We start from the raw sequence: 25,894 nt of genomic DNA on the forward strand, positions 1-25,894 counted from the left end.
CGAACCCCAGAAATGAAGGCAGCCGTTCTGGCTGCCATAGGCTACAATAGGGATGACCCGGTACAAGACTTAAACAACTGCCAACAAAAGCGAGGGGAACACCCGACGGCCTATGCTGGCCGACTGTGGAACCAATTTGTTGCGGTTTTCGGCCAGTTAAATCGAGTTCAATTAAACGCACACCACCGGTTCCCATGGATCCGGACCTGATAGCACATGCCACCGATGGGAGTCGGAAAGCCTGTGAGAATTTTGACCCTGATGTTAATACACACACACAAGCCTGAGCCATCTGCAAAATGACTCGCGTGTGGGAACGGGAAGTCAGACAAACAGACACCCCCAAGCCCACAAAACACGGATTGATGAACCCGATCCACACAGACCCGGCCCCGGTTTGGCGTAATGAAGGGGGAGGTGGAAACGGGGGACTGGGAAACCCACTCCCATATACCCGTGCCAATCATCGATACAGAAAACCGCAGCCCCGCGCAGAACCCCGATATATTCCCAACCCCAGGTTCAGGGAACAAGATAAAACCAACCCCAGATATGCACCCCCACAAGCAGTGTTATAACTGAGGGCAACCCAACCATTTTGCCCGGGACTGTAGGGCACCACCAAATTTCAGGGGACCAGCAAACCCCGCACTCCCATACACTATTGCTGATCGCCGACACAGGGAACCACAAGACCACACAGGAAATAGGCCCAACCCCCGACACCGAGAACAATATAGAGCTGAGCCCAGAGGCCCACGCCCACAAGCACAGTGTTATACCTGCGGGCAACCCAACTATTTCGCCCGGAACTGTAGGGCACCACTCAACGGCACCACTCAACTACCCCACACGACCATCTCAGCGGTTCCCTGACGATGGACCCCGACCCATACCCCTCGAAGGACCGGCCCGACAAGCCACTATAACCCCCACCCACGACCCCCAGGACCAGCACACGCACCTCTGTTCCCGCCCCAATTTACAGGGCTTCAGGAATAAAACCCCAGTCCAGGGGACCCCGACGAAAAGGATGGGGCACCCGCAAACCTTACCCCCTATGGCGCCCCTGGTACCGGGACTCCCAGAACCGTTTGACCCGGCGCTCATTACCAGAGGTGGTAATGCAGTGGGTATCTGGCAGCCAAAGCCCGCCCATATAGGTTCCCTCCACTAAGAAAGTATCAGGACATCACAGTCCAGATTGTAAATAGCTTTATCCGTCCAGTCCACGCATCACCCAATTGAAAAGGGCTTCTTATCTGCCCACATTATACTGCGTCATAATCTTCCAACACACCACAGTTTGGTTGTGGAATGAAGAATCTAATGTTATACTGTGCCATAGTCCTCCAACAACAAGGACGCATGCCACATACCCAACATTTTATTTTCACGCTCTGCAAACTCCTTACCCTGCTCAACCTCATTAAACACTGATTGCCGACCAACTCTTCGTATGACACTATTGGGCCTTTATTATTCATTTACTTATTTCTTTGTTTTAAAAAAAAAAGAGGGGAGTCATACGACATTCTTGTAATGAAAAGGAAAAGAGAATCAGGTATTAATAAGAATTAACAGGTGCTACCTTGATCTCCCCCAGAATGAACTACATACTTCTCTGCTATCTGGGACTCCTCATCTCAGACCGAACCACAGACACCACATCAACTAAAGACCAGAAGATCAGCCTCCGATACCCCAGATATATGTGGTTCACCCCACCAGATACAGGCAAATGTGAGGATGGCATCCTATGGGTACACCCCAATAAGAGTATCACCTATGGGTGTAATAACCAAAGAGTGGTGTACAGGAAAGATAATGGGAACTCTGATTACTGCTCCCTACGGACGACCCTCACTAGTGATTGGTGAGCATATACTAACCATGGGTGCATGGAGCTAGCCTGTCTAGCCCATGGTCCAGAAAAAGGACTGGAATTAGGAAAGAAGTGTCCCGGTAAGGTTATTCAGAACAAATAAATATACTATGAAATTAAGAATGGGTTAAGACCAACTGTTAGCACACCCATCCCCACTTGTCCCGAAACCACCCCAGGGCCCCAAAATGGGTTGATACTAAAACATACAGAGAAAATATTATTTGACAACACACACTACGAATTGATACCAGTCGTGATAGATTTAGCCGGAACACAATTACCAGACTGGTGTCCCTCCCCACTTAGAAAATTGTACCTCCACTTGACCCAGAGGATGCTAAGCCGGAAGACTGGGACACGCGGGGGAAGAGATGCCCAGGTCAAAGGAGCGCAAGAGGAGGGAAATCTTGAATGATCTGGTGACTGCTTACAGAGTGGGGGTATCCACCATTAATGCACTGGATCTGGCTGATTTGGATAATAAACTCAGAGTCCTAACCCGACAAGTTAAACAGACCTTGGACAGCTTAAATGAAAATGCTCGGCAAGATGCCGAGGGAGATTTGGCTGAGAACAGGGCTAGTAGCCTTATGGCTACTGTACTAGAAGGACATGCCCAAACTATTAATCAGATTGCCCAGGAGAGGTTGGAAGATGATGCCAGACAACAGAACCGAACCCTATGTAGCATCTATGGGCAATGGATGGTCGAGCAGTTAAGAGAGAATCTCGATCAGGTTAGCGGGGGAAAGTTCCGTCCTGGATCAGTGATGAACAGATTGAACACCTGTACCGGGGAAAAGACACCCCAATGTCACTAACTGCCAATTACCGCAACTGACCAAGGTCTGGTCTAACGATAGTTGTAAAGGAACCCCGGGGACTGCACTAGGAATGGTGTTGGGGATTCCAGTAATTTTAAAGGATAAGGTCGGGTTGAGACTTTTTGAAGCCGAAAATATAGGGATCATTAAAGGAGGGATGTGGGTGGGATACCAGGGGACTCTACCGTATGTGGTTGAGAAAGGAGGGAAGCTCATAGGCACCAGTCTGGAGAAATGGTTGTGTGCCCATATCCGGTGTATGAAAATGAACATGCCCTGTGTGGATTCAGAACAACCACTAACCTAAATTGTACACTGGAAATTCGAAATTTGGAACGGGATGTCACCTGGGTGGTTTACAGGGGGGAGGGAGAATATTGTATTACAACCTCGCTAGAAAATTACCAGTATGGGGCAGCCATTTGTAACATCCACAACACTACCTTTTGCATTAAACCACAGATTCCCGCCAGGATAGGATTAATTGAGATGGTAGACATACACAGAAGAGAGAAAACACGAATAAATGCTAGCGAGCAATTGAGACAAAGCCTGGGAGACTATTTTGAAAAATTTGATACTGGAATAACACCTCTCCCCGAGAAACCTCAACAAATTCGGACACAGTTGATCACAGCACACAAGACCTTTGTCAAAGTGGTGCAACAAACAAGGGAAATAGAAAAGAACATTAGTGAAATTAGAATCACTACATGGTGGGAGGACCTCTGGGATTGGAGTTCAAATGTCCAAATCCACCCATGGGTCCGCATTCTGTCACACCTGGCCGTAATAGGAATCCTACTTATGGCAGTGTACCTAACCATCCTCACATTCAAATTCACCCGATGGAAGAAGGAATTTCTGCAAAACTTGGACTCAGCAAGGGCCATCTGACATTAGGAGAGGCTCTACAATGAAGAGCCTTGATACTCTCCCATCTATATTTAATATGTGCAGTCACTTGTCATTTTGTACTGTTTATTGCTTGGTTTTGTATATACCCGATTGATGTATTGTTTCTTATTGTTTTTTTTTATTATTTTACTTCATTTAAATTTGTTGGTACTATTGTGGGTTAGGGATGATATTATCAACCCCAGATTCGGGGTACTTGCTTGTTGAGATGGTTTGGTAAGAATTGTGTGATCCTGTGCGCTGACGCTCATTGGATCAAGAGGAGGGAATGTGGTAATATAAACAGGGCCTAGTTTTACGGCTGATAAAATTGGATATCCTAAATTAAAGAATTGGGTATATTAAAATCAAACAGTCAAACCTCGGGCAGGCCAATTGTACAAGTACACAAACATGTCTGGGCTTGACCCATCAAAGGTCGTTGCACCCTACTGATACTTAGCAGGAGATCATTGCACCCCATTGAAATGCACCGACCTTTTGTTAGAAGCCCAGGTCAGGCCAGACTTTCTGTCACCAAGAGTTCCTGTAGATACCTTATCTGATAATAGGTTCAACAGCATGGAGATGGACACCTGGGGGCGGACCCTGGTGTCCTGTCAGGCAGACATCAAGAAACCCATTGGGTATTGGAACCTCCTCCTGGGACCTCATTGGCCGGAAGCCAGAGAAGTTTCTGGAAAGGCAAGCAGGCAGGGGGATAAAGGGACACATTTTCAGACACACCAGCAGCGAAGACTTGACGAAGGAGGCGACCTTGACCATCCGGAAGACTGACCAGAGAAGGAAGGAAGGAAGAAGCTGCCATCGAGATTCACCTTCGTGACAACAGACCAGAGGGACTCAGAGAATCGAACCTGCAGTTTAACCAAACCATCTTTGCGGGTAGTATACTTGAATCTGGGGTATTCTCTTGTTTTATGTGGGTAATTTAAGGATTAATAGTATTATTAATAAACTTGTTGAACCTTTACTTGTGTTTGTCCTTTGTCCATCTTGCAAATAAGGACACCGGGGTAAAACCTTGTAGTAAGCAAATTGGTCGAAAGTATCTGAGAATTAACAGGTACAACACAACTTTGGAAAGTTAAAGTCACCCATGACAACTACCCTGTGACCTCCACACCTGTCCATAATCTGCTTTGCAATTTCTTCCTCCACATCTCTATTACTATTTGGGGGCCTATAGAAAACTCCTAACAACGTGACCGCTCCTTTCCTATTTCTAACTTCAGCCCATATTACCTCAGTAGGCAAATCCCCCTCGAACTGCCTTTCTGCAGCCGTCAAACTATCCTTGATTAACAATGCTACTCCACCTCTTTTACCACCTTCCCTACCCTTACTAAAACATCTATACCCTGGAACTTCCAACAACCATTCCTGTCCCTGTTAGTTTCTATGAAATCAGATTTTGCATATAATACTCAATTGCTGGGCTCATCTGATTATTGTGCAATCAACATCGCCAATTACTATCAAATTCAATGTAAATGTCAACTTGTTATTGCTGCCATTTTGCAATTTGAGGTTATACCTTGCCTTTTGCAATTAAAATCTTGCGCCTTCAATTGGTTTAAACCCGAGGCATATAGTGACAATCATTTATGGGAATAGTTGGAATGCTTCATTCTGACTGTGATAATGTGGATATTGTTCTTTACTCATTTTTTCCTTGTTTTCTTAATTCTCCTTCCATTTGTAACTTGGTTTATTGGATGACACAGTGGCACAGTAGCTAGCACTGCTGCCTTACAGTGACAAGGACCGAGGTTTGATTCCAACCTTGGATGACTGTATGGAGTTTGCACATTTCCTGAGTCTACAGTTGGATGAAAATTGTTCAGCATATTATTGTTGCGGCCTTTTGGCTAAAATCAGGTGTCAGATCAAATCCAAGATCAGGTGCAAAGCCTTTTCTTGTCAGCTTGGATCTTGTATGTCTCTCTTGTGGGAACCCTGAATTTAATTAAATTTGAATTTGAATTGTTTTTTGTAGCACTCCAGGGGACGGATTAAGGGCTTGCCTGGTCATTCTGTACATTGGCTTTGTAACTTTAAGAATGGAGTAAAAATTAAAATATTTGCACAATCCTCTGTCCCTGTCCTGCTTCACCAGCTAACCTACAAATGTATTTTCTCATGTGACCTTTTTATTCACTGCTCAGAGTTGGTATTGAAAGATAGGAGCAGGCCATTCGGCCCATCAGGCATGTTCTGCCTTTCAGTAAGATCATGGCTGATCTGATTGTGATCTTCACTTCACTTCCCTGCCTGTCCCCCATAGTCCTTGACTCTCTTGTAGATGTTACGGGAAGAGAGAGGTGCTAATAGCCTAGCTGCTGCTCTTGAACACTCTCAAGATGTATATATTTAGAGGGAATGTTTTAAAACCCTTTTTGGTGTTGTGACATTTAATAATAGATAGAAAACTAGCTTTCTGATCAGTTTAAATCAAAAGGAAAGATAAACATTTATTCACACACCACCTCAACATGTAAACACAATGAAAACACCCCACTCCCTCAAACCTGCAGGCAAACACTAACACAATTAAAGGTGAATTCTAGAATCAAAGCATGTAATTAGGTTTACAGAAAAACAAAATGCAAATCTCATGTTTAAATTAATCCTTTAGAATGCAACAAACTTTTAATAAATTTGTAAAATTCCATTTGTACAATAATAAACCTTATGAAGTCGCTCACTGAGATATTGCGGAAAAAGGAGGAAGGCCTTCAGTTGGAGTATATACCTCTACCGTGCTATGTTTGTGTTACCTCTGTCATGACAATTATGCAGCTCTTTCTTGATGGTTTTCCCTGCCTAGTTGATGCTCTGTAACTACAAAGCTGAAAAAATTTTTTTTTTAATTAAGAACTTCCATTGCACCACAGCAGCTGACACAATTCAGAACATTCTAAATGAAAAAATACCGTCAATATTTTTTTTAAAAATTGATTCGCTCTATCTCGCAATGTTAACAGATTTTTCAAAAATAAAAAATTCCAAATCCCAGTCTGCACCTTTGCCAAGAACGAGGCGGCTCTTCCATAGGCTATACCCTATTTGTATGGCAAGTTTTGTTGAAGTCTGTCCATTATTTTTTGAGATATGTTGTTCATAGACAAACGGGTGAAAATACTATCTCCACCCACCTTCAGTGGCAGAGGTAACAACTGTGCAATATTTTAATTAATGTTGGCTAGAAATGATTAGGTATTAGGTTTTTCTAAATCTGCAATTCATTAATGCTTGACACGCGTGTGAAATGAGCATTAATTAAACTGAAATAATGTGCAGCTTCTAATTATTAATGGGCAATGTGTATTCTGGAAAAAACATTTTGAGAAGTCAGTGGAAATACTGTGGAAACATGTCTGGAAAGCGACCAGTAGACAGGATGATCATAAATGCTAATGTGGGAAAAATTCTTAAAATAAATTTTTGTGTTACAGGTGGTTATTCCAAGAAGCCCTATCCAGGCCAAGGGATTATTGCTATCATGCATAGAGGACAGAAATCCTTGTATCTTCTTTGAGCCTAAAATTCTTTACAGAGCTGCTGGTAAGTTTCCAGGTGTAGTGTTTTCTGTACTTCTGACACAAGATTACCACAGACGACATTCACTCATTTTGTTGGAATTAATGCAGCTGTACAAGTTAAATTCAATATTCTATTTCCTTGGAAGATACAGATGTATTTTGTCCAGACATTTATGCTGGAGATCAAATAAGATGTTCAATTTTTGTCATCTTTTTGATGTTTATGTTGGCTTTCTGTTTTTAGTTCAACTGAGCACAATATTATTATGCTGCACTTTTCGAAGCTTGACATATTAAGAAGTCATTTTTGGCACTTGATTTTTTACATGTTGAGTGACACTTGAAAACATTCTATGACACTGGAGGGGAAAAAGCATTTTCTGTTTTATAGATGTCCAGCATCTGCAATATTTTATTTTTATTTCAATGTTTTCTGATTTCGGGAACAATGAAAGTAGAAGTATGCAATTTGATTGTTTGGAAGATAAATTTGCTGCAGCGTGGTACTTTTTTTGTTCTGGATATGATTCTAGCTGGTGGAGAATTTTAGGTAACCATGTGACATGCATTGATAATTTGCTGAGAGGTAGGAAGCAGCATGGGGATAAAGGGTACATGGGATGTGCCCATGTACTGATAAGACCATAAGACCATAAGACATAGGAGCGGAAGTAAGGCCATTCGGCCCATCGAGTCCACTCCACCATTCAATCATGGTTGATTTCAACTCCATTTACCCGCTCTCTCCCCATAGCCCTTAATTCCTCGAGAAATCAAGAATTTATCAATTTCTGTCTTGAAGACGCTCAACGTCTCGGCCTCCACAGCACTCTGGCAATGAATTCCACAGACCTACCACTCTCTGGCTGAAGAAATTTCTCCTCATCTCTGTTCTAAAGTGACTCCCTTTTATTCTAAGGCTGTGCCCCCGCGTCCTAGTCTCCCCTGTTAATGGAAACAACTTCCCTACGTCCATCCTATCTAAGCCGTTCATTATCTTGTAAGTTTCTATTAGATCTCCCCTCAACCTCCTAAACTCCAATGAATATAATCCCACGATCCTCAGACGTTCATCGTATGTCAGGCCTACCATTCCTGGGATCATCCGTGTGTTCTCTAGGGAATCTGTATTATGCCTCAGCTGTTTGCTGAGCTGGTGCTTGGAAGAAGGAATAGAGAGCTCTCTGTTCAAATTTATAGCGATACACATTTAGGGGACACAGCAAGTCATGTAGGTTGGAGCAGGGAGTTACAAAGGGGCATAGACAGATTAAGTGAGTAAAACTATGGCAGATGGAGTTCAATGTGGGGTTCTGGGATCATCACTTTGCATCTGAGAAAGAACAATTGAAGTGTTTTATAGGAGCTGTGATGGAGCAATGGATTTTGGGTATCCATGTACAATCACTAATCAAGGTATAAGAAACAGTCCAAAAGTTGAATAGAGTGTTAACATTTATCTCAAGAAGGATGACGTGCAGAAATGAGGAAATTATAGTTTTATGAAGCCTTGGTCAGATTTTATCTGAAGCACTGAATTCAGTTGTGAAGATCGATCCTCACGAAGGAGGGAACAATCTAGCAAAGGGTGATGGAGTTTAACCGTGATAAGTGCGAGGTGATTCATTTTGGTAGGACAAATTTGAATGCGGATTACAGGGTCAACGGCAGGGTTCTGAGGAATGTGGAGGAACAGAGAGATCTTGGGGTTCATATCCACAGATCTCTGAAGGTTGCCACTCAAGTGGATAGAGCCGTGAAGAAGGCCTATAGTGTGTTAGCGTTTATTAACGGGGTTTGAGTTTAAGAACCGTGGGTTATGCTGCAACTGTACAGGACCTTGGTGAGACCACATTTGGAATATTGTGTGCAGTTCTGGTCACCTCACTATAAGAAGGATGTGGAAGCATTGGAGAGAGTGCAGAGGAGATTTACCAGGATGCTACCTGGTTTGGAGGGTAGGTCTTATGAGGAAAGGTTGAGGGAGCTAGGGCTTTTGTCTTTAGAGCGGAGGAGGATGAGAGGCGACTTAATAGAGGTTTATAAGATGATGCGGGGGATAGATAGAGTGGACGTTCAGAGACTATTTCCTCGGTTGGATGTAGTTGTTACTAGGGGGCATAACTATAAGGTTCATGGTGGGAGATATAGGAGGGATGCCCGAGGTACGTTCTTTACTCAGAGTGGTTGGGGTGTGGAATGGACTGCCTGCTGTGATTGTGGAGTCGGACACTTTAGGGACTTTCAAGCGGTTATTGGATAGGCACATGGAGCACACCGGAATGATAGGGAGTGGGATAGCTTGATCTTGGTTTCGGACAAAGCTCGGCACAACATAGAGGGCCGAAGGGCCTGTACTGTGCTGTACTGTTCTATGTTCTATATGTTCATAGAATTACCAGAATGATATCACACCTTTAAATGTTAAACCATAAGTAGAGCTTGCATAAAAATGGTTTGTTATTCTGATTGGTATAAATGTTAAATTACAGAGAACTTGCATAAAGGTGGCATTTAAAAAGTTGAATGGAAACCTAATTGCTATAGAGGGAGTACAGCGAAGGTTTACCAGGCTGATTCCTGGGATGGCAGGTCTGTCATATGAGGAGAGACTAAGTCGGTTAGGATTACATTCACTGAAGTTTAGAAAAGTGAGAGGGATCTCATAGAAACTTATAAAATTCTAGCAGGGTTAGACAGGGTAAATTCAGAAAGAATGTTCCCAATGGTGGGGGAGTCCAGAACTCGGGGTCATAGTTTGAGGATAAAGGGTAAACCTTTTAGAACTGAGGTGAGGAGAAATTTCTTCACCCAGAGGGTGGTGAATGTGTGGAATTCACTACCACCGAAGAAAGTTGAGGTCAAAACGTTGTCCAATTTCAAGAATAAATTAGATATAGCTCTTGGGGCTAAAGGGATATGGGAGGAAGGAGGGATCAGGATATTGAATTCGATGATCAGCCATGATCAAAATGAATGGCGGAGCAGGCTCAGAGGGCAGAATGACCCACTCCTGCCTCTAGTTTCTATGTTTCTATGTTAATCAAGATAGTTTAAAAGATTGTGAATCATTCGGGTAGATGGAAATTATTTGTTTCAGTGAGAGAATCAAGTGGGCATAATCTTAAAATTAGAACTGGGTCTTTTGGAGGAAAAATTGGGAAGCAGTTTTTCCACTAAAAGCTTATGATGGAGATTTGGAGAACTTCCATCAAAAGATGTATGAATGCTGGACCAATAAAAATTTTCAAGACTGGGAAAAGAAAGACTCCTGTATGTTTCATGACTACAGGATGTTCCAAAGTGCTTTACAATCAGTGAAGTACTTTTGAAGTGTTACTGCTGCGGGAGGTGATGGCCTTGTGGTATTATCACTACACTATTAATCTAGAAACTCGGCTAAAGTTCTGGGTTCGAATCCCACCAAGTGGTGGAATTTGAATTCAATTTGTAAAAATCTAGAATTAAGAATCTACTGACCACCATGAAACCATTGTGATTGTCGGAAAAATCCATCCAGTTCGCTAATGTCCTTTAGGGAAGGAAATCTGCCATCCTGGCCTACATGTGACTCCAGATCCACAGCAATGTGGTTGACTCTCAACCATCCTCTGAAATGGCCTAGTTAAGCTACTCAGTTTAAGGATAACCAGGGATGGGCAATAAATGCTGATCAGGCAGCGATGCCTATGTCCCACAAAAAAATAAACAAAAACGGCCAATTTGCACGCAGCAAGTTCCCACAAACAGCAATATGATAATGAAATCTGTTTTTAGATGTTGATGAGGGATAAATGTTGGCCAGAACATTGGGGATAACTCCCCTGCTCTTTTTTGAACCAGTTTCATGGGATCTTTACAACCATCTGAGAGGGAAGACTGGACCTCAGTTTTAAAGCTTCATCTGAAAAAAATCACTTCTGACAGTGTAGCACTTAGTACACACTGGAGTGTCAGCCTCAATTTCTGTACTCTAGTCCGGGAGTGAGATTGATAGATATTTGGGTAAGGGTGTCAAAGGATATGGAGCAAATGACGAGTAAGTCGAATTGAGGTACAGATCAGCCATGGTTTTAAAATCCTGACGGGCTGAATGGTATAACTGAGTTAAATTGTATGTATATTTGCACATGCATATCTATAATAAATACCTGTGTATGTGTATATATGAGAGTATATGTAAATGCACGTGTGTGTGTGTGTGCGTGCGCAAATGTGTATGTATTTTCACATGCATGTACATCTGTGAATGTTTAGAGCGGTAGCAGGATGTATAAGGATACATGTAGGTTGTTGCATTTACATGTAAATGAGTATGTGCTTATGTATATATGTATGTGTGTATAAATATATTAACATAAATATCTGTCCTCATAATGTGAGTCATGCTGTTAAGGCTTCATTTATCCCTGAGCTGTGCTGTGAAGGTGGTGGTAAGATGACTTCTTGCACCACTGCAGTCCTTGTGAAGTTTCTTCCACAATGATATTTCAACAGTGATATTCAAAATTCCAGTAATAGTGAACGAACAGCAATGTCTGTCCCGGTCAGGTCTGTGTGAGATTTGGGGACGTCCTAGAGTGCGCTGTGGAGGTGGCAATCTTTTTGTGACTTGACCGATTATATGCATGGTTCCAATGTTGAGACAGGTTCTTAATTCAGTCCTGGAGAATAAATGTGAAATTTTTAAGTAAGAGCAGCGGCACCATGTTGTGGTACAGTTTCCACTGGAAACAGTTCTGCACTCTCAATGGGCTGTTACAGGTAATGACAAAGTTGATGAGCTTCTAGAGATTGAGGGCAGAATTTTATTTTTTGACGAAATGTCAAATCAGGCAGGAAAAGCGGTGTATAGCCCGCTGGCTCCGCTGCCAGCTTATCACGCTGTCAGGCCCGCTCCTCCAGCAACCTGAGTTTTCAGGAGATTGGCGTGCTGTTTTTAAAAGACGCCCTGATCTAAAGAAGTGAAAAATAAAAAAAAAAGATCTCTCCACGCACACTGGGAATCCTCCTCCCAGGGAGCTCCCCAATGGAAGCCCCCCTCTTGGCAATGCCACTGACACTTCCCAGCATAACACTTTACCCTTCAGGCCTGTACTTATCTGTGCACTCTGGTGGGTTCTCTTTGCCAGGTCCTCGTTTGTCAGGACCTGTCACACCAGTGGTGGAGGGGAGGGAGGATTCTAATGTGGGGAGAGAATAGAGCAGGGATGGCCATTAATTTGACTTAAATTTATGGTAGTGGGATTCCTGACCTTTCATTGTAGGAGCCCCATTCCATTACATCATGGGGGTGGAGGCTACAATCTGAGTGGAAATTCCTGCCGACTAAAAGCTACTTGGGACTCCCGTTAAACTCTCCGCTCCCATCATCTTTCCTATCCATTGATAATGGGGGCAGAGAATCCCAGCCTGATTTAAAATATTTTTTCTAAGAGTTGGTGTTTATTGCTAAAAGATGATCTTAACACAACTGTAAATTTCCTGGCATTTTTGAATATTCAGTGTCCAGACTACTGTGGAAGTCTGTTTCAACTTTGTGTGAAATAAAAGCTGCTACTGGTGGATTGGTTACTGTTGTGACCTACTGGATATTTTCCTTAGCTGCAGTAGTTACAATCCTAAAGTGGTACATTCTGTTCCTCTGACTCAAATATAAGTTTTATAGATCTGCAGGAATCTTGCCAGTTCTAGCCACATGGTGTTAAAATACATAAAGAACCTCCATTTTTTGGTAGCTGAACTATTTTGATTGGTCTAAGTCCACTGATTGAGCTGACACAAATTGGTTTCAGATATTAATTTACAAAGTTTGTACATATAAATTTAATATTCAGTCTGACTTATGTAGATTTATGATATCACTTGGTGCAAAATGCCGATATTACTGTTTGTTATGGTTGATATACTATATATATAAATTATAATTAATTTAAATATATCCAACTAAAATGTTAGAGGAAAGATATCACTAGTTGAATTATACAAAAATGTTCTATAAAATATTGTTTTTTAAAATTTTTCCACATGGATAGGATATTGCTTTGAATATGTACTTTCCTCATTAGGTGCATGTTAGCAAGGAAAGAAAAAGGAGAAAGCAATGTTAAAATATAACAATTAAGTAACTTGCACAATTGACATCAAAAGATGTGTGCTACAAAATTAAGATCAGAAGCTGTGATTGGTTGTGGAACTTTATTAAAGCTCACCAGTTTCAGATTTTCACAAGACAAAATAAATTATTATGGTAGAATAGGTGCACATTGGTACCAAGGATATAGAGAGAGCAGTTATTGAGATTTTAAGGTCAGATTTTTGGGAACTAGGTAGAACCTCGAGGGGAGGAATTGTGCCATGCGCTAGTCTAAAAATGGAAGTTAGTGAGGATCAATGCATGTCTTGAAGCATGGTGCAGGAAGGAGGATTTGGGGCACAGGGACAAGTTCTGGAAAGGTATCAATTTCAAAATGGACAGGTTGCACTTCAATAGGACTGGGACCAATGTCCCTGCGGGGAGGTTCAATAATGTAGTTGGGCAGGATTTAAACTAAATTGGCAGGTGATGGGTGCCAGCATTTACAGGTGAAAAAGGAGAATAAGGGGCTTAAAGTGAGTGTTTTGAACAGTACTAGAGAAGGTAATAGTACCATGTTGGATACAGGTGGACTAAGAAGTATTAAGAGGAATATAAATACAGGATTGCAGAGCATGTACATAAATGCAGAAAGTTGGTGAGTAAGGTTGGTAAGCTATAAGCACAAATAACAGTGTCTACTTTCAGTCACTGTAGGAATATGATGTGGTAATAACGGAAATATAGCTTTATACTGGTGAGCATTGGGTATTTAATATACAAAGATATAACCTGTTCAGAAAAGATAGAGAAGGAAAAAAGGGATTTGGGATGGCAGTAATGATTAGGGAAGACATTGCAGTCTTGTAAAGAGACGATTTCCTTGAGAGGAGAAGGGCATTTTGGTTAGAGTTGACAAGTAAATAAGGGTAAGATCATGCTACTTGGGTATATTATCGGCTTTCAAATAGTGCGAGATAAAGGAAAACCACAGAGATGTGCATGGACTATAGAGTGGTGATACTGGGGACTTTAATTACCCAAATATGAAATGGTATAATGTTAGGGTAAAGGGTAAGGAGGGGGAGGAATTACTGAACTGTGTTCAAGAGAACTTTTTTGATCAGTATGTTCTTGGCCCGACTTGAAAGGAAACATTGCTGGAACTAGTGCAGGAAAATTAGGTGGGCCAAGTGGACAAAATGTCTGCAAGGGGAACATTTGGGTAAGATTGATCATGCATCATAAGATTTGCATTAGTAATGGAGAAGAACAAGGAACAGCTTAAGATAGAATTTCTAAATTGGAAGAGGGCTAATCTCAATCCAACGAAAAGGGATCTGGCCAGGGCAAATTGGAATCAGAGGCTGACAGGAAAACCTGTAATAGAACAATTGGTGGTCTTTTAAAAAGAGGTGCTTCATGTCCAAGTTAACATTCCAAGGAGGGCCAAAGATAAGGAAACGGAAAACAGATTGGGTGATGAGTGAGATAGAGATTATGATGAAATAGAAAAGAAGGGTGTATGACGCATGTCAGGTGAGTTTTTCAAGTGGGGAAAAAAGGTAAAATACAATAGGTTGAGAGGGGAGGTAAAAAGGAAAATAAGACTGGCAAAGAAAGAGTATCAGAATAGAATGGCAGTCAGCATAAAAGGGACCCTAAAATCTTCTACCATCATCTAAATGCTAAGTGGGTAGTAAGAGGTAAAGTGGGCCCTATTTGGGACAGAGAGGGTGATATACACTTGGAGGTGCAGTGCAAGTCTAGAATACTTAATGAATTTTTTTGGTGTTTACTAAGGGTTAGGCATCCGACAAAAAATCAGTAGAACCGGTGATGGAGAAGGCAATGGATGGTGAGAACACTGAAAGGGAGGTAGTACTGGAAAGGCTGGCTGATCTTAGGATACAAAGAAAATTACAGCACAGGAACAGGCCCAATGGCTCTCCAAGCCTGCACCGACTATGCTGCCTGACTTAACTAAAACCCCCTACCCTTCTGGGGATCATATCCCTCTATTCCCATCCTACTCATGTACTTGTCAAGACATGCCTTAAAAGTCACTACCGTATCTACTTCCACTACCTCCCCCAGCACTGAGTTCCAGGCACCCACTACTCTGTGTAAATAATCTGCCTTGGATATCTCCTTTAAACTTTGCTCCTCGCACCTTAAACCTATGCCTCCTAGTAATTGACTCTTCCATCCTGGGAAAAAGCTTCTGACTATCCATGCCTCTCATAATCTTGTAGACTTCTATCGGGTCTCCCCTCAACCTCCGTCGCTCCAGTGAGAACAAACCAAGTTTCTCCAACCTCTCCTCATAGCTAATGCCCTCCATACCAGGCAACATCCTGGTAAATCTTTTCTGTACCCTCTCCAAAGCCTCCACATCCTTCTGGTAGTGTGGCGACCAGGACTGAACACTATATTCCAAGTGCGGCCTAACTAAGGTTCTATAAAGCTGCAACATGACTTGCCAATTTTTAACTCAACACCCCGGCCGATGAAGGCGAGCATGCTGTATGCCTTGACTACCTTCTCCACCTGCATTGCCACTTTCAGTGACCTGTGTACCTGTACACCCAGATCCCTTTGCCTATCAATACTCTTAAGGGTTCTGCCATTTACTGTAGATAAATCACCTGATCCAGATTGCTTGCTTCCCAGATTAGGTTTAGATGAGTAATTTGGATAAGAGCAAGGAGCAGTTTAATATAGAACTTTTAAATTGGTAGAGGACTAATGAGAAGAAATCTGGCCAGGATAAATTGGAACCAGAGACTGACAGGAAAAGCTATAACAGAAGAATTGGTGATCTTTAAGGAAGAAGTGCTTCAGGTACATTCCAATAAGGGAACCAAAAACAGAGTCCTTCAGGTGATGAGGGAGATAGAGATTATGATGAGGGCTTGCATGAACTTTTCAAGCTTCGCTAGGTATGGGAAGGTGCCAGTGAATTGGAGAGCGGTAAATGCGATAGCCTTGTTCATGAAAAGATGCAAGAACTACAGGTAGTCCTACTACCTGTCGGAAGTGCAGGTCAGTTAGTCTATCATCAGTGGCTGGTAAGGTTTTGGAATCCCTAATCATTGAAAAAAAAGCAACAGACATTTGGGGAAGTTTTTGTTAATTAAGGGGAGCCAGCAGTGATTTGTAAAAGGCAGGTCATGCTTGCCTAATCTGCTTGAATTTTTTGATGCAGTAACAGAGAAGGTTGATGAAGGAAATGCGATGGACATTGTATGAATTTTAAGAAAGCGTTTGACAAGCCATATAATACGCTAATTAACAAAATTAAAGCTAATGGAATAGGAGGGCCTTTGCCATTGGATGAAAAAATGCTTTAAGTGAAAAAGCAGTGACTTGTCGCTGTTTTTTTTGGATCGGAGGGTGCTAGGACCACTGCTTTTTGCCATATATAATGACTTGAAAGTTGGAATATGAAGTAAAATTTGTTGATGCTACCAAACTTGGAGGAGTGGCAAACGATAAGGATGATACAAATAACTTGCAACAGGTCATGAGCTGGCAGAATGGTCAGGCAAGTGGCAGATTGTATTTAATATAGAGACGTGTGAGGTGATGAGAGTTTTGGCAGAAGGAATGAGGAGAGGCAACAGAGCATTAATGGCAAAATGTTAAAGGTTGTGCAGGAAAAGAAGGTTCTGGAGTGCATGTGCGTTTATTTTCGAAGTTGACAATATATTGAGAGAGCGGTTAACAGATCACGGGACCTTGTGTTGTGTGTTTTTATTTGTTACTATTGGCTCATAGAGGAGCATGCAAACAGAAGTTGTGTCATAAAGTGTAGAGTGGGAAACACAGAAAGAAGCAGCAGCCATTGAAGAGATCACAGACCACAAATTAAGACACCCACTAGTTCCTATGTCAAAGCCAGCTTCCACCGATGACGGCCGTGTGAAGAGCTTGGATCCCACCAGTGTGAAAAAGAAGACACCAGAAGTTTGCGTCGACAGTTCCGAGAACGATGACCGCCAGACCGTATGGCTTATTAATAGTGACTGACTCATTGATTATTGTTCATGTTGAACTTGTTTTAGGACATTTAACTTAAGAGGGGAGGAAATGTGACGTATTTGTTCCAGCAATGTATGCAAACAGAAGTGATGTCTTAAGATGTAGAGCGGGAAATGGAAAGCAAAGCAGCAGGCCATGGAAGATCACAGATCACAAATAAAGATTCAATTTGTTTTTAATCCAGCGCTTCCAAGTTTCATGTCTCCAAATACGCAACATCTTGGATTTCATAATTGAGGCATTGAGTGAAAAAGCAGAGATTTGGGGGCGATTCTCCCATCCTGCTGTGCTAATTTATTGCACTGTCAGATCTGCGCTGGAAACAGATGCGGAACTGCATTGGGTGGAGGGGGGATTTTAATGTTATTTAAATGTGATTAGCAGGCTCGGGATTGAGGTCTCCTGGCCCGCTAGTGTCTCCCTCCTCCGTCGGCAGAGTGTTTCACTCCAGTGGAGTTTATAGTAGCTTCGCACTTTTGGGAAGCTAGCGGCCCGACCCCACTGGAGTGAAGCAGGGGCAATCTGGTCCCCCCAGAGGGTGGGTGTGGGGGGAGGGTGCCCCTGGGAATTGGCACCAGGGCAGTGCCAGCCTGTGGTCCCTGGCACTGCCCGGGGGGCAAGGAGACAATACCCAGGGGGCACCACAAGGGGGCGGGACCCGATGGGTGCGGGGCCTTGGGAGTAATCGGTGGGGGTGGGGGCGGTCCCGTTGCCACTCTGCATAGGGCTTGTTGGGGGAAGCAGGGAGGCCAGCGATTGGGATGGGAAGGGGGGCAATCAGTCTTTTGCAGGGATGGCACTGTGGGGGGGGAGAGGGAGGGACTGCGGGGGGGATACTGTCGGGGGGGCTGGGGGCTATCGATCGTGGCAGGCTAGGTGGGGGGTTCGGGGCTGGGTCCAGGAATGGTTAGGGGGAGCCAGTGATCGGTCCCTGGGGGTGGGGGGGAGGGGCCAGCAATGCGGGAGCCGCGGGGCTGGCCAGCAATCGGGAGGCCGTCGTTGTGGGGCCACTGCACATGCCTATTTCGGGGCTGACAGATCGACGCATGCGCAGTGGCCCACTCAGGGCGCTGATTTCAGCCTCTCCAGCAAGGATAAGCCACACCCCTGAAATTTAATGCTATTCACGCTGGTGGCCACTACAGTGCACACTGTGTGGGAGATTCTTCTCTGAACTCCCACTGAAAAAAGCAGCATGAATTACTCCAGGTCCTCACGCGAATTCGACACTTAGAATGTTTTTGGGAGAATTCTGGCCGTTATGTTGAATCTTAATGAAGCTTCAGTTAGGCCTTAGAGTAACTAGAGTATTGCATCCGGTTCTGGTCATCACACTTTAGGAAAGATGCGAAAGTCCTTAAGAGGGTGCAGAGGAGATTTACCAGAACAGTTCCAGGGAGGGAGACCTGGGAAGGGAAGTGTTGCTCTCCTTGGTCAAATGATTTTAAGCGAAGATTTGATGGAGGTGTACAAGATTATGACAGGCAAGGAAAATCTCTTCCCATTAGCTGATTGGCCAAGGAATGGAGGACACAGATTTGAGATTTTGGGCAAGTGATGCAGGGGGAATTAAAGGAAGAGCTTTTTAACACAGCGAGTGGTAATAGCCAGTAACTTGCTATCCACGAGGGTATGTACATGGAGATAATCACCAAAATCAAAAGGAAATTGGATGGGCATCTGAGGAAATAAGTTTGTGAGTTTACAGGAACTGAGTGGGGGAATGGGACTGACTGGGTTGATCTGCAGGGAGCTGGCATGAGACTAGATGAGCCGAATGGCTTCCTTCTGTGCCGTAAATGCTTCTGACTCGAATAGAAAACACTTAAATTTCTTATAATTTTAATTGTGCTTTACGCACAATATTGTACAGAAAAGCCACTTCTAAAGGAGAATTAGAAGCATAAGGAACTCCACTTGTTGACAATCTTCAAATATGCTAGATATGTAAAATGTCAGACAACACTAACCAAAATACTCAAAAGTGAGCTACGGTTAGATGAACATACCAACATTGCATAATATTTAATAAGTATTTTAGGAGTATTTATCAACACATAGGACTTTTATTGAAATTTGTTTGTGTACTTCATGTCACAGACAAAGCAAGACTATCATTACTTCTATTTTTCAAAGACTATTCATACTGTTACCAGGGGATGGGAGTGTTGCATGCATTAAGAATGCCAAATAGTTACAATGAGTTATCTATTTATAAAGTAAAGCTTTGTGAAGTTCAGTTTTTTTATCATAAACTCCTTAGGTTAATGTGTCCAGACTACAGAAGTGATACAAGAAACTCTTGTTTAATAAATGTTTTAAAACCAATCTTGTATCAGTGCTGATGAAGACATTAAGAGAATCATGGTATTTTTCTTGAGTTAGAACCAGGGTAGAAAATCAGGCAGGAACTTGTACTTGAACTTGTACAAATCACTTTTTCAGGGACACTTCTGTTAGACACCACAAATGCTTACCCAGATATGAGTGTGAAGAATCTTGCAGCAGCAATCATTGCTGGGGTCGGCACAGTGGCATAATGGTTAGCACAGCTCCAGGGACGCGGGTTGGGTCACTGTCTGTGTGGAGTTTGCACATTCTCCTTGTGTCTGCGTGGGTTTTCTCCGGGTGCTTTGGTTTCCTCCCACAGGCCAAAGATTTGCAAGTTAGGTGGATTGATCATGATAAATTATCCATTCGTGTCAAGGGGATTAGCAGGGTAAATATATGGGGTTGGAGGATAGGGCCTGGGTGCGATCGTTGTTGGTACAGGCTTGATGAACCGAATGGCCTTCTTCTGCACTATAGGGATTCTATGATTCTATTTTTCTTCCTCCTCCTTTTCCCATCTCATAGCAGTCAATCAGATCCTGGAAAAATCACCACCATGAGCCTGCCAGAATTCATATCATGAGGTTGCTGCTGGGAGAGTCATTGGGATGAGTTTCAGGTTGAGACACTGCCTTTCCACATTTCCAGGTGTTTTCATTCAATCACTAGTGTCCTATCCCTTCTTCCCACCCTGGGGCACCCAAAAATGTATTCAAAGTTTTGAGCACTTTGAGCAACCTCCCAAAGCAATTTTGTTTAATGTTTCAGAGTTTTATACAATTTGCACCTATAGGCAGCTGAATATCAATCTTGATTTCTTATGTTCCTCCAGACCTTCAGACTCCAGTGAAAACACTGACTAATGCAATTAGTTTCAGTTTCTTTATAGTTCTAAAGAAACTACCACACTACAATTCCTCATTGTAGTGAAGTGGCAACACATGCTGAAAAGTGGATGCAGCATTCGATAGAGTTGAGTGATTTCGTGACCAGTGGCTCAGGTCAAAGCTCTGCAGTTCTGTCACATCTTGTCACGAATGATGGTGGACAATTGAACAACTAATGGTAGGAGACTGCTTCAAGAACATGCCCATCCCCAATGAGATGGAGCCCATCATGAATTCAAAAAACAAGTCAGAAGTGCCGAGTGGAAGAGCCTTCTTTGCCTCCTCCTGAGGTCCCCAGCATCGTCACAGATGCCAATCTTCAGCTAATTTGATTTCCCTGCATGTAACATCTTCTTCAGGGTTGCAGGTCCCTTCAACATCTTGGCTGAAGACTTGTGCTCCAGAACTAGCCAAACTATTCCAGTACTATTAATTTAGTAAGAACATAAGAAACAGGAGCAGGAGTAGGCCATTTGGCCCCTCGAGCCTGCTCCGCCATTCAATAAGATCATGGCTGATCTTTTCGTGGACTCAACTCCACTTACCTGCCTGCTCACCATAACCCTTACATCCTTTACTGTTCAAAAATCTAGCTTTGCCTTAAAAACATTCAACGAGGTAGCCTCAACTGCTTCACTGGGCAGGGAATTCCACAGATTCACAACCCTTTGGGTAAATAAGTTCTTCCTTAACTCAGTCCTAAATCTGCTCCCTCTTATTTTGAGGCTATGCCCCCCAGTTGGTTTCACCCGCCAGTGGAAACTACCTCCTTGTTTCTATCTCATCTATTTCCTTCATTATTTTATAGATTTCTATTAGATTCCCTCTCATTCTTCTAAATTCCAATGAGTATAGTCATAGTCTACACAGTCTTGCTTAAAAAGCCAATCTTCTCAACTCCTGAATCATTGTATCCGTCAGTGTGAAAAATTCAGTTGCATTGTCCTGTCCACCAAAATAGCAAGGCAAATCGCTTACTATCCCATCAGTCTATTTGTAATCATAAGTGAAATGATGAAAAAAAGTAATTGACAATGCTATAAATGGTATTTACTCTCACCAATAATCTGATCATTAGTGCTCAGTCTGGGTTCCAACTGGACCACCCAATCTAAATTTAATTGCAGCCTTCGTCCGAGTAGGGATGTGAGTTGAATTCCAGAGGTGAGACTGACTGCCCTTGGTACCAAGGCAGTATTCAATTAAATAGCTATTAGCTGGAGTCATATCTAGGAAGATGTTGATGATTGTTGGAGGTCAGTCACCTCAGCCACATAGCATTGCTGCAGAAGTTCCTTGGAGCAGCATTGTTTTTGGCTCAACTCTCTACAGCTGTTCATTAGTGACCTGCCCTCCATCATGAGCTCAGAATAAGACTGTTTGCTAACCATTTCACAGCTGCATACTCTCTTCCTCAGATAAGGAGGCAGTCTCTGCCTGAATGCAGCAAGACATGGATAATATACAGATTTTGACTGATAAATGGCAAGTAATGTTTGCATCACACAAGTGCCAAGAAATGATTATTCTCCTACAGGAGAGATAGTAACTGCCTGCCCATGACATTCAATATCATTACCATCGCAAATCTACTTCACAGACTCTTGAGTAACTGATTGTATACAAAATTCTACAAAATGTTTTGACTACAGCTAATATTATGTCGATTTTTGCGAATCATAAGAACTAGGAGCAGGAGTAGGCAATTCAGCCCCTCGAGCCTGCCCAGTCTTTTAATGCGATCTCCTGATCTCCTCTCAGCCTCAACTCCACTTACCTATCTGTTCACCATAGTCCTTCAAACCCGTACAAATAAAATCTGTCCATCTCTTCCTTAAATTTACACTCAAAGTCCCAGCATCCACCATTGTCTTCAGATAGTGAATTCCACAGACTAACGACCCTTTGAGAGAAGTAATTTCTTCCTATTTTTGTTTTAAATCTTCTACCCCATATTCTAAAACTATTACCTCTTTTTTTAAGATTACCCTACAAGATGAAACATCCTCTCCACATCAACTTTGTCAATCCCCCTTATCATCATGTACACCTCAATCAGATCTCCTCTCATTCTTCTAAACTCTCGGCACTATAGGCTTAAACTACCCAATCTCTCTCCGTAGGTCAAACCCCGCATCTCTGGAATCAATTTAGTGAACCTCCTCTGAACCGTCTCCGATGCAACTCCATCCCTCCTCAAGTAAGGGAACCAAAACTGTACACAATATTCTAAGTGTGGTCTCACTAATTCTTTGTACAGTAGCAGCAATGCTTACTACTTTTATATTCTATTCCTTTAGCAATAAATGCCAAGATTCCATTTGCCTTCCTTATTACCTGCTGTACCTGTATACTAATTTTCTGTGATTCATGTATGAGAATACCCAGATCTGAAGCAAGACAACGTTTCTCTCCATTTAGATAATTTGTCTTTGTGTTTTTCTACCAAAATGGATAACATCCCTCCTCAAGTAAGGGAACCAAAATGTAGGAAGGAGCTTAAGAAGGAAATTAGGAGAGCGAGAAGGGGTCATGAGAAGACCTTGGCGGGTAAGATTAAGGAGAATCCCAAGGCTTTCTACAAATATGTCAAGAGTAAAAGGATGAGATGTGAAGGCATAGGACCCTTAAAAGGTGAAGGGGGAAAAGTTTGTGCGGAACCGTTAGAAATGGCGGAGGTGCTTAATGAATACTTTACCTCGGTATTCACGGTGGAAAGGGATCTGGGTGGTTGTACTGCTGGATTGCGGAGGACAGAAAGGATCGAGCATGTGGACATAAAGAAAGAGGATGTGTTGGAACTATTGAATGGCATCAAGGTTGGTAAGTCGCCGGGACCGGATGGGATGTACCCCAGGTTACTGTGGGAGGCGAGGGAGGAGATTGCGGAGCCTTTGGCGATGATCTTTGCATCGTCGATGGAGACGGGAGAGGTTCCGGAGGATTGGAGGATTGCGGATGTGGTCCCTATATTCAAGAAAGGGAACAGGGACAGCCCGGGAAATTACCGACCGGTGAGTCTAACCTCAGTGGTTGGTAAGTTGATGGAGAGGATCCTGAGAGACAGGATTTATGATCATCTAGAGAAGTTTAGTATGATCAAAAGTAGTCAGCACGGCTTTGTCAGGGGCAGGTCGTGCCTTACGAGCCTGGTTGAGTTCTTTGAAAATGTGACCAAGCACATTGACGAAGGAAGAGCGGTGGATGTGGTCTATATGGACTTCAGCAAAGCGTTCGATAAGGTCCCCCATGCAAGACTTCTTGAGAAAGTGAGAGGGCATGGGATCCAAGGGGCTGTTGCCTTGTGGATCCAGAACTGGCTTGCCTGCAGAAGGCAGAGAGTGGCTGTGGAGGGGTCTTTCTCTGCATGGAGGTCAGTGACCAGTGGAGTGCCCCAGGGATCTGTTCTGGGACCCTTGCTGTTTGTCATTTTCATAAATGACCTGGATGAGGAAGTGGAGGGATGGGTTGGTAAGTTTGCTGACGACACCAAGGTAGGTGGTGTTGTGGATAGTTTGGAGGGATGTCAGAAGTTGCAGCGAGACATAGATAGAATGCAAGACTGGGCGGAGAAGTGGCAGATGGACTTCAACCCGGATAAGTGTGTAGTGATCCATTTTGGCAGATCCAATGGGATGGAGCAGCAGTATAAAATGAAGGGTACCATTCTTAGCAGTGTAGAGGATCAGAAGGACCTTGGGGTCCGGGTCCATAGGACTCTTAAATCGGCCTCGCAGGTGGAGGATGCGGTCAAGAAGGCGTATGGCGTACTAGCCTTCATTAATCGAGGGATTGAGTTTAGGAGTCGGGAGATAATGCTGCAGCTTTATAGGACCCTGGTTAGACCCCACTTGGAGTACTGCGCGCAGTTCTGGTCACCTCATTACAGGAAAGATGTTGAAGCCATTGAAAGGGTGCAGAGGAGATTTACAAGGATGTTGCCTGGATTGGGGGGCATGCCTTATGAGGATAGGTTGAGGGAGCTTGGTCTCTTCTCCCTGGAGAGACGAAGGATGAGAGGTGACCTGATAGAGGTTTACAAGATGTTGAGGGGTCTGGATAGGGTGGACTCTCAGAGGCTATTTCCAAGGGCTGAAATGGTTGCTACGAGAGGACACAGGTTTAAGGTGCTGGGGGGTAGGTACAGGGGGGATGTCAGGGGTAAGTTTTTCACTCAGAGGGTGGTGGGTGAGTGGAATCGGCTGACGTCGGTGGTGGTGGAGGCAAACTCGTTGGGGTCTTTTAAGAGACTTCTGGATGAGTACATGGGATTTAATGGGATTGAGGGCTATAGATAGGCCTAGAGGTGGGGATGTGATCGGCGCAACTTGTGGGCCGAAGGGCCTGTTTGTGCTGTGGCTTTCTATGTTCTATGTTCTATCTCACTTTTTAAAAATTTATTATTGTCACAAGTGGGCTTATATTAACAGTGCAATGAAGTTACTGTGAAAATCCCCTAATCTCCACACTCTGGCACCTGTTTGGGTATATTGAAGGATAATTTAGCATGGCCAATGCACCTAACCTGCATAACTTTCGTTCTGTGAGAGAAACCAGAGCATCCAGAGGAAGCCCACGCAGACAAGGGATGTTTCTGATCTCTTATGCTGCATCTTTCCCTGCCTAATTTTTCAAAATACTTTTCACTGGGGGGCTCTTACCTGTGCAGAATCTTTCACTAAAAGTATGATATTTCTGTCTGATAGAAGAAGTTGCGACATTTGGACAAGCTTACTTTTGTCCCTTATTAACTGATTTGCTGCGGTTTGTATTGCAGTGATTTAATTGTGATTTCTGTAATTGACTAATTGTTTAATGTCAGCATCTGACATATTCATGAAGGTTCAGTATTAGGGTATTTTGACAACAGGGAGAAATGCTCTCAAGTTACATTCATGGGCAGCTATATGTTGTCCTAACTGCAACAAAGGGAGCTGGGAGCATGGAATTCCATTTGATTGAATATCGAACCCTTCATGGGGCTACATTTATTCTTACTTGCATTCAAGAACTGATTGTGCAGACCCTGCCAATTCAATCTGGGGGTGAGTTTTTGTCATCAGAGGCATCTTGATGGAGGAATGTGCTGTTCTGGAGACCATCTCCAGGAATAAGAAGGCACTACCTGTGGTTTTAAAGGTCTAAAGGTTTTCAGGTCACGGCAGGAAAGGGTATCTACGCACGCTTTGTTCACAAGTGTGCCACCATGTTTGTCAGGCTAGCATCTTTGAATGTTTCCAACAGGAAGGGATCAAGCACCTGGTTTGGGTTCAAACCTTTCTCAGTTGCAAATTTTTCTCTAGTGTTGAGTTTTGCAGATGGAACCCATTTAGCAATTCTTCTGCTTCAGAAATTTCCTCTCTAAACCTGTTCACTTTTCT

The 25,894-nt window shown here is 43.1% G+C and overlaps 1 protein-coding gene across 1 annotated transcript in view; it reads left to right on the top strand.

Annotated features, from left to right (window-relative positions):
- Nucleotides 1–25,894, top strand: part of bckdhb (branched chain keto acid dehydrogenase E1 subunit beta) — a 269,933-nt gene that overhangs the window by 53,023 nt on the left and 191,016 nt on the right. The window contains exon 6 of the mRNA XM_078212461.1: nt 7,089–7,197. Within this exon, the coding sequence (XP_078068587.1) occupies nt 7,089–7,197 (109 nt within the window). The remainder of the gene's footprint in view (nt 1–7,088; nt 7,198–25,894) is intronic.

This window comes from Mustelus asterias, chromosome 5 (genome assembly GCF_964213995.1).
Source record: "Mustelus asterias chromosome 5, sMusAst1.hap1.1, whole genome shotgun sequence".
In the NCBI taxonomy this organism is placed as follows: domain Eukaryota; kingdom Metazoa; phylum Chordata; class Chondrichthyes; order Carcharhiniformes; family Triakidae; genus Mustelus; species Mustelus asterias.